Source organism: Semicossyphus pulcher, unplaced genomic scaffold, assembly GCF_022749685.1.
Source record: "Semicossyphus pulcher isolate SPU_LCO1_2020_fin unplaced genomic scaffold, fSemPul1.0.p SCAF_19, whole genome shotgun sequence".
Taxonomy (NCBI): domain Eukaryota; kingdom Metazoa; phylum Chordata; class Actinopteri; order Labriformes; family Labridae; genus Semicossyphus; species Semicossyphus pulcher.
This window is the reverse complement of record NW_027211692.1, coordinates 18,460,368-18,470,459: the sequence shown is the minus strand read 5'-3', so window position 1 is coordinate 18,470,459 and position 10,092 is coordinate 18,460,368. Positions and strand designations below refer to the sequence as shown.

General features: G+C 40.5%; 1 protein-coding gene across 2 annotated transcripts; it reads right to left on the bottom strand.

Annotated features, from left to right (window-relative positions):
• Positions 1-2,830: 2,830 nt before the first annotated feature.
• On the bottom strand, positions 2,831-9,977 carry folr (folate receptor). 2 transcript variants are annotated; one of them, XM_069668515.1, is made up of 5 exons: positions 9,835-9,977; positions 5,341-5,473; positions 5,033-5,221; positions 4,613-4,748; positions 2,831-3,146 (listed from the first exon to the last, which is right to left on the bottom strand). In XM_069668515.1, the coding sequence occupies exons 2-5, from the start codon at positions 5,467-5,469 to the stop codon at positions 2,878-2,880; spliced, it is 723 nt and encodes a 240-aa protein (XP_069524616.1). In that variant the 5' UTR covers positions 5,470-5,473; positions 9,835-9,977; the 3' UTR covers positions 2,831-2,877. The 2 variants fall into 2 exon arrangements, with proteins under 2 accessions (XP_069524616.1, XP_069524615.1); XM_069668514.1 differs by lacking the exon at positions 9,835-9,977 and adding an exon at positions 8,416-8,783.
• Between the last annotated feature and the right edge of the window lie 115 nt (positions 9,978-10,092).

Genomic DNA, 10,092 nt, shown 5'->3' with positions numbered 1-10,092 from the left:
TTATGACTACTTTTACTTTTACTTCTTGGTCACACTTTCAGTGTAGGACTTTTGCTTGGAACTGAGTTGGGTTTTTTTAAAGGGTATCACTAGTTATACACAATCGTACAATCCAAGTACTTCCACAAACCTGAAGAGTGGGAATTGAGTTCTGCTCCCTCCTTTGTGGAGTATCAAACAAATCTTGGCATAGTCTCAATTTTCTGTGGTTTAATAGCTGTAAGTAGGCTTAAACTTTATGAAATAAAATGAGGTTTTAGTTAAATCCAACCGCATGGATTAAAGCTACCAGTGTGAAATTAAAGCTATTGGAGCTATTGAAATGTACAAATCCTCCAAAATGACATTGTTTCCTCCCATTTAACTCTTATTTCATTGCTCTAAGTCGTAGCCTTCATGGTCAAAGCCTTCACTAATGCCAGCAGCCTTTCTTCTTTGAATATCAGTGTGACCTGCTGCCATGGAGGAGGCCAGGCTGTGGTGATTTCTCAACACAATTGCCAATCCGTTTATGCAATCATTTCTTTTCCAGACCACTCACACATGCCCCCACATACACACACACACACACACACACACACACACACACACACACACACACACACACACACACACACACACTCCCACAAGGTGTAACGGTCCACCTTTAGCTGGCAAAACACAGGAAACAGCCAACCCATCATTTAAAGACTACTGCACATTATTCTGACTTAAGCCTTTTTTTTAAGTTGTCTACCAAAACTCTGACTCCTAAATGTGGCATGGATGCACTCATACATACAAAGACAGAGCAAGGTAGAATTACAGTGAGGGAGAGAGAGAAAGCGAGTGTTGGGCAGGGTGGTTTGTGTTGCCTATGACCTCAGAAAAGCTGAGTATTAATAGCCAGAGGGACAGCAGCCATCCCAATGCTATTTCAGGCTATGGCATCACACTGTGTACTCATGTGTGTCTGTGTGTGTGTGTGTGTGTAAGTTGAGTGTAAAAAGACTGTAAAAGTGTGTGGCTTAACAATATGTCTGCATGCAGTGATCGTAAAAGTGTGCTACTAGATGTCACGTCATTATAAAACTACTTTGCCAGAAAAGCACATTTTCTTACTGCATGTTACCACAATCGCCTGCCCCTGTTGAAAGCAGTGAGGCTGCAATGCTCATTACAAACCCAAAAGCTGTATTGTTGGATGGACAAACAATGAACAGAAAATTTGAGTTGGGCCTAAGGGTGAGTACAAACAACAGGCAGTGTGGTTGCCTATAAATCACCTAGGCTATCTTTCCTGTTCCCAAATTCAGCGGCTGTTTTTTTGTGAGTGACAGGGTTAATTTAGATCATTGTACTGAGGCTGTGCTCTAAGGACATGTCAGAGTTAGCTTTTGAAGTTAGCTTCACTTTTCCAGCCTCACTGACCCTACTTGAGAAACATTCAGCTTTCAGTATCTAAGTGGAGAGTTAGCATGTTAGCATAACTTTTAGCATGCTGCTTTGATCCAGTTTCTGACTGGTTAATACTGTTCATAACAGCAACCAAGAATCAGTAACATCCAAGGATGCTAATCTGTTTCTCTCATTGGACATTGGACACTGAAAAAGTATTCAGTATACTATAAATATATTATTAAGTATCTGATAAGCAAGCTAGCATGGAAGGTTAATATCAGCTAGTGTCCATCATTCAAAATAGCTATAAATATATTATGTTAATTTGGGAAATGGATTTATATTTTGCACTTAGGTGAGAAAATAATACAAAACTAGCATTTAGCACCAACATTATTAAGCATTTAATTTGTTGTGGACTACAGAAATGACACTTGCAAAACTATTCTGGGGTTCACAGCTGAACTTGCTATATTAAGTGCTATCATCAGGGAGGATGTTACCATCAGGGTAAGAAGTGTAGCAACGCTTTCACACCTCTGATCTCTGTCAGGAGACCATATCTTCTTGACTGCATCAGTTGTGTCTCTGTGTTTTTATTTCATTTTCCTTATAAAACTACAGAGTGCACAAAAGTGGCTTAATATCAGACTTATCTCCGATCAGTCATGGTCTACTCTGGTCACACCAAACCAGCTCACCAATCACGTGGCGAAACATTCAGACGTGGCATTGACACACACACACACACACACACACATAGAGATTGTGTGACACAAATACACACTTAAACATAGAGAGATGTGAAGATAGACATTAACACACCCTGACTCTCTCTCCGTCCTTTCCACCCTCTGACACACACACACACACACACACACACACACACACACACACACACACTCAGGGGACTGGAACTCCATAATTACCGAGCAGTGGGGCCCACTATAACCGCTAGCTGGCCCATAGCGGTCATGTGATGATGTGATCTCTGGGGCCTAGTGTAGAGAAATACTTTTCCTGGGTCAGTTTCACCGGCTGTTGAGGTTATGAGGGAGGTATTAAACTGATCCGAAGTTTGCAATTAGGATAATGTCATTCCAGAGCTGTGCAGTAATACAGTATGTTGCAGTATCCTTCATGCCATGTCAACATGCACAAGTCTTATGTTATTTTTTCACCCAAATTTAAAATCTGCTTAACTTTCCAGGATAAAAACTGCTGTGCCGCCTCGATATCGATATTGGAAGTGATCTATTTTCCCTTTTTTTGTGTATTTGTTTCCAATTTATTCACACTATTTAAACATGTGTAGTTGTCAGTGTAGCAAATGATCACAGCATAATAGACAGAAGCTTTATGATTGGCTAGAAATGAAACTATACGAAAAAACAATATGGAAAGAATAAAATAACTTTAAAAAGGACAAGAGACAGGAAAGCATTTGAAATAAGTTTAATGGTAACTCTGCATTAATACAGGTTCAGCCAAATGTTACTACATCATCACAGAGAAAGATGTGAAAGCCAGGAAGAGTGTTATCAGGGCAAAGCTTTGGTGCTGCTGTGCGCTGTTGAGGTAGTAGTCTGCTACCTTCTTGTTGGGGTTTGTCCCATTGAACCACATCTGCATGCAGCGGCCTGAGGTTTTGGAGTGGGTGGTGTAAAGGTAGGAGTTGGACCAGATTTGTTCACACATATCTTTGGGTGTGGGGTATACATCGGTCCACTTTCTGCATTTGGCGCCTTCAGGGCACATGTTAACACCTGCAAAAGAGAGGGAGAGAGATAGAGAGTTTTGGGGTTGAGCAGGGGATTAGATTCTGCATCAAACAACTGTTATTTTATGTATGATTGGATTTGATGTAAATATATTCAGTGACTGCCTGGCAAGTAGGAAAAAAACTGTTTCATGGAAGATATCTATGCGTTTATGAGTGTGCACATCTTAAAAAGTTTTTGTTTTTTCGTGTCAGAAAACTTGTACAAAAAGGCAGGGCCGTGCACGGACATTTATGCGGGCAGGGGCTCAAGCTTAAAAAATGGCACTTGCGCCACCAACATGCACTTTTTTCCCACCCTGACGTTGTCAGTCCGCCGCCATCCATAATCACACATGATGTTGATAACATGCAAACTGTTTGTCTTCTACTGAACCACATTATTCCACGAAGAAACCACAGATTTGACATGTTTTGGAGTGCTGGTTTAGCTCAGTTGGTAGCGCGGGCCATGTACAGAGGCCATAGTCCTCATCGCACTGATTGCAGGTTCAACTTCCGGTCTGCTGATCATTTGGTGCATGTCATCCCCCACCCTCTATTCCCAACATTTCCTGTCTATCTTCAGCTGTCCTGTCAAACAAAGGCAAAAACCAAAAAATAAAAAGATTTGACATGTTTTTAATGAATGTAGTGCACTCAGTCAGTGTTCAGTTGTTTTGATTCTTTGAGAAAGACAATCAGGAAGGATGCAATTTAATTGCATTGAAAAAGATCATACTTTTCCAACATGTACACTTAATGAATGTGGCATGGTTCAAGCTCTATAAATTGTATCACCAGATGATCAGTATTTATTAAAATAAACCACACTGTATTTCAAACACACGTGCATATGTCTACTAATCCAGGGTCAGGGAGGTGATAAAGATGTATTTTGCCTCTTCAGTGCAGCAGTGTTTATGCAGCTTCTTATTTCCCAATCAAAATGTTTTAATTGACTGATTTAAACTTTTATTTTAACGGGAAAAAACACACTGCAGTAATACAGAGATACAGTAAACATCACGTTTTTAAAAAAAAGGGCTATAAAGAGATGACTAAAACTCAAAACTAAACCAAAACCATGCAAAATGTAACCACCTGCTTAAGAAATGAATTGCTTATTTGTAAGTTGCCCTGCATGATGCAGGAAACGATGTTTGAATGAAAATTAGACTAGCTTGATTGCTAGCGAGTACAGACTACACAGGCTAATAATAAGGAGATCACAGCCAAGTACTACTGACCGACTCAATCGTTTCTTTTAATGGATGGTTTTTAACATTAAAACTAAGTGTTGTTTTGGTTGATTTCATAATTAAAACAATGCCTACCTGAGTGGACCTAACTGGAGTAGAGCATTTCCTAAATTGATAAGACATATTTTTTGTGGATACAACTTTACATTTCACTTTCTGTGGGATGTGTGTGTCTATGTGTGTGTGTCTGTGTGTGTTTTTTTATGCATACCTGAGCTCCAGTCCCATCCGTGGTGCCAATCAGTCTTGCAGGTTAGCTCATTCTTGCAGTCTTCCCACCATTCATGGCAGTCCTCCTTACACAGGGGCACATCCAAAATACGCTCCTTACGCCAGCTCTGATCCACCTACACACACACATGCACACACAGTTGGCTAGTTTGTATGATCCATAAGAGTCACATTTGTCGAAATAGTGGCCCTTGCAGTTTTAATACTCAGATCCATCAGGTGAGCATTACAAAGTCCATCTTCATAAAAAGTAATTAGCTGCTTATCGTTTTATAACTGTAATTACATAGGCTAACAGCAACATGCTGTGTAAGTTCTGCCCTTTCTACCTCTCCTGCTGCCATCTAGTGTTGAAAGCACAAACATACAAGAGACACAGAGGGAAATGCAAAGTACACACCTTTTGTATCCAGGGTCCCAAGTGTGGTGAGCACTCGTAGAAGCAAGTGTCCTGGACGAAATGTTTCTTGCAATTTTCGCTCATGGCACCGCAGTGATTCCAGTTGAAGTTGTACAGGTAGGAGTTATCTTCGTGGGCTTCTTCGGTGGTGTTGGCCGTACAACACGCATTAGCTTCCCATGGAGCACACTGGAAAAAGAACAAGTAAAGAGGGGGTCAATTTATGCTGCTGAGATTACAAAAAAAAACTTTTCATACAATATGATTTAAAAAAATCTTTAATGTCTAAAGTCATTAGTATGTATCACCTGAAGGTAGAGTTTTCCCTCAGGGCCAGGGGACACTTTGTGGTGTTTGGCGTCCATACACATATCGAGTTTGTCCAGAGAAAGAGCTCCACTGGAGAGGGCTAGCAGCAAGGCTGGGACAACCCACATGGTGCTGCAGCAGGAAGGCAGTGATAAGATTATCAAGAAAACTATCCAGAAAAAAAAAGATTCACAACCAACATACCTGTAACCTGAGTATGACCCACATAGTAGGTTTCTTTGCCCCCTGTCACTTTTATACTATTGAGCCTGTGTGTTGACTTAACTGGGGGTTCCCCTAAACTGGTGCTACTTTTTGAAGACACGTGGTAGAGCACACATAATAAACAGACAACTTTGTTCCTTTACAAGAATGTTGTTTGCAAACTTTGCTTTATTCCGTAATTTGACATTTTCTTTTCTTTCTTTTTTTTGAACAATATATTTATTGAGTTTTCATTTTCCCCCCATACAAAGATAGGGAACATTCTGTACAGTACAAATAGTATCAAACATGAACAACCCGCCCACCCCTCATCCCCCAGAGTAAAGTATTCCCTGTAACAGACACACACATCAGAAGAATAAAAAGTGAAAGAAAAAGAGAAAAAAATAAAAATAATGAAATAAATACTAAAAATTATAAAAATAAATGTGGATGAAATAAAAGGTGTCAAATGATTTAAGTTCAAGAGCTAGACATGCTATGAACACAGGTTATGATATTAAACTTTTAACCATAAGTTGCGGTGGGTACGACCAAATAAGGTCTCAGAACAGGCCTGCAAAGTAGCTTCATGTCTGACTCTGGACATTAACAGAAGATCTATCTTGTAAAAAGGTTACGAAGTCACCCCAGCATTTGTTAAAAAGAAACGGTTTCTTCCTGAGATTAAACATAATCTTTTCTGAAGATAGGTATGATGACAGCTCTTTGAGCCACAGGGACACAGTAGGGGGCTCCTCATCCTTCTAGCGAATAGCTATACATTTATTGGCCGCAATTAGGGCTAGTCTAATAAAGCGAATATTTCCTCTCAAACTGATTGGTAAGACTGAGTAGTCTCCAAGCAGTATCAACCTCTTGTTGGTTGGGATCTTCACCCTACCACCTTTTTAATGATGTCCAGAACCGATAGCCAGTCCAGGCATCTACATGTCCAAACATATGTATGAGACACCCTATTTCAACTTTACATCTGGGGCAGTGTTCTGAATAGCTGCTACTTATTTTATGAAGGCGTTCATGGGTATAATAAGTCCTGTGTATGAGATTAAGCTGTGATAGTTTGTGTCAACTGTTATAGGAGAAAGATTGAGCGCTATCACAAAGCAACTCCCATCTCACCAATGTCCATTTCCCATCCAACCCTTGCCTTGAGAGCTCTGTTTTCTGTAAGGGACATGAGTCTTTTATAGGTATAGATAGATCTCTAGGTAATTCTTGAGCAGCATTGTTGAGAGGCAACATCACACTGTTATTTGTATTTACTTACTAACCAGAGATACAACTATATTCGTCTAATAAATTGCAGAGGGCAGGAAGTGATGATGTCGTATTTGTCAGATACAGTATTATGTCATCAGCATATAGCGAGATAACGTGCTTCTCCTACTCCACCACGACACCTTCTACAGCAGGGTGGGCTCTTATAGCTATTGTGAGAGGTTCGATTACCAACGTGAAGAGTAGGGGGGACAAGGGACAACCCTGACGTGTGCCACGCAAAAAGGGGAAAGGAGATGATATATTAGCATTTGTTTGAATCATTGCTGATGGATTGAAATAGAGTATTTGTACTAATTGTATTAGATTTGGCCCAAAATTCATTTTTTTAAAACTGCAAAAAGAAAGTGCCATTCTAAGCGATCAAATGCCTTTTCGGCGTCTAATGAAAGAGCGACTACTGGGGTGTCGATATCTTTAGCACAATGAATTATATTTAGAAATCTACGTATTTTATCAGAGGAAAAACGGTTTGGAATAAAACCAGTCTGATCCTTATTTATAAGGTTGATATTACATTCTCCAATCTAGTGGCTATAACCTTGCTAAATATCTTGACTTCTGATGAGAGGAGGGAAATTGGCCTATAGGATCCACACAATTTGGGGTCCTTGTCTGGTTTTGGTAGAACTGTGATGAGGGCATGTTCCAATGTTTTAGGTAACTGGCCAACCTCCACTGCATGTTTGAACATATCTATCAGTGGTGTAATAAGATCAAATGCAAAAACTTTATAGAAGTCCATAGGGAAGCCATCTGGCCCTATTGATTTTCCAGGTGTATGGGGAATTGCCATAGTCTTAAACTCCTTGACGTATTATTATGTGCTAAATGGAGCATGAGAGGGGCATGGTCTGAATGAGTCATAGATAGGTATTCACATGAACTTATAAGATGGATTTTTTCAACATGAACAAAAAAAATGTCAATTCTGGAATAAGAATTATGCGCATGCGAGTAGAATGAATATTCATGTAGTGTTTTATGTGTTTCCCTCCAAGCAGCTACCAGTTTGAAGTCAGCAATTTAAAAAAAATAGATATATATGTGTGTGTTTAACCCCAAATCTTCCTAACGCGATAATAGACTACTCTATTGCTGAACAAGGGTGTATCACATGAGCTTGCACCTGCAAACAAATTAAATTTGGCACTCCCTAAACATGTCAAAATCAGGTTAGTCATGTTAACTGAGGGTTACTGAGACGCACATAGTTGAGCTCAGGAAGGAGAAATAAATGAACAAACAAACGAATAAATAATAATAGAGGCGGCTTGACTAACACAAACCAAGCCACAGTCACTCTTTTGACGCTGCAACTAAACACTGCGTATAGAACAGATGAGTAGGTTAACAAATGCAGGCCTACACTTAAACAACCCAGAAGGTTTGCGCTATGCAGTCTGTGGGAAATTTCTGAGCTCAAGCGAGGTGCTCAGTGTTGCGCGCATGCGCGAGCATCTCCCCGCCTAGGTAAACATTCCAAAGTGACCCGTTATACAGTTGTTTACAATATGTGAGTAGGACCGGTGCAATTCAAGTGTTCATTTTGGGACACAGTTACTTACTTTAAACTTGCCAGTATTAGAAACAGGTCGGCAGTCATGCGATCAAGCCAGCACGTCAGGGTGGTGTTTCTTCAGCTAGTTTTCTGCGGACTGCGGGCAGCTGGAAGTGCGTCTCCCCTCTGGGAGGTCCATGCTCAGGTTTGTTGGATGTAGCAGCCGGAAGGCTATGTTTTTTGCATGGAGCTGCTTTTTGAGTGGAGCGAACGCCTTCCTTCTTCTTTCTACAGCATCGTGGACATGTCTCGGAATATCATGATTTTTGAACTGCCATACAGGAGTGACTCTTTCTCCCGCGCCGCATGAAAGATCCTTACCGTGTCTGAGAAGCGAAGGAGACGGATCACAATGGTCAGCGGGAGGCCGCCTTTCCCGGGGCGTCGCTGATGCGTAGGGTGAGAGGGCGTTCAATTGCTGATGGTCCTCATCCAAGCCATCTATTTTAGGCCTCCACCCTGGTTTACTCCTCATCCATGTTGGAAGTTTAAGCTTCCTTTGTGACTGGCATGGTTACATTCAAGGGTTTTCACCCGATGACCAAGAGCGCTGGTATCGCTGACGAGTTTTTCCACTGAGTTGGAGAGTGTGGGCAGTTTTTGGTCCCGTAGAGCTCGGAAACTGCTGTCAAACTGCTGTCAGAGTCTGACAGCAGTTTTTGCATAAACGCCAACTTAAGTTATACAGCCCGGAGGAAAATGAGGTTGTAGTTTACTGTCTGCCTTAGTGCGGTACTTATCACGTGTTGTTTTAATATAAGCAATGTTTCGCTGCAGAGTTATTGATCCAAGAAAGCCGAATCTGTAAATATATTTCCAACTTTACTCTACTGGATTAGTAGGGGAGCTGGTCTCACCGCGTGTGTCTGCGCTGCCATCACCGGAAGCCTAATCTGACATTTTCTCTGAATCAACTAAAGACACACTAAAACATGACAACTTATTTTAAAAGACTAAAATGTATCTGAACTTGATGGCTTCCACCTGGAGTAAAGGTTTTTGTTTCCTTCTCTACCCTTCTTGTTCTCCATTTGTCTCTTTCACCTCTCCATGTGGCAAATAGGAAACATGGGGTGACAACAGCAAAGAAAATACAATGTAAAGCAACTATGAATACAATACTATACGATACGATACACTTTATTGTCCCATTAAGGAAATTTGTCTTGGACTGCAATGCTGCACACACTTCACTGCCAATACAGTAGGATCAGTAAATTAAAGACAAAACACAATCCACATGTAGACAAGAGAACATTCCAGTGAAAAACCACAAACATATATTGCACAGATCCATATAATACATTTGGAAAGCATTATAAATACATAAAAAAACAAACTTCCACTACAATAACCTCATCTCAACTAATCTATAGACCGATGAAAAGATTTTTACTAGCATAAAAAAAAAAAAATAGTACTATACCTTGTTTCTGTGATGATACCAAGAGGGTTCCTTCAAATCGGAATCTCCCGTCACCTCTTACACACTTCTCAAGATTTATCTGTGTATGTGTGTATGAACGTGTGAGTTGAGTGTGACAGAAAATAAGGTTGCCCCTAATAAACTGTGAAAACTTGACGCAAGCTCAATTAATATGTTTCCAAAGTCCAAAGTCTGCCTCACGAGTCTGTGTGTCTGCATGTGTGTGATAGGGAGCAGGAGCAGGAAAGAGAGAGAGAG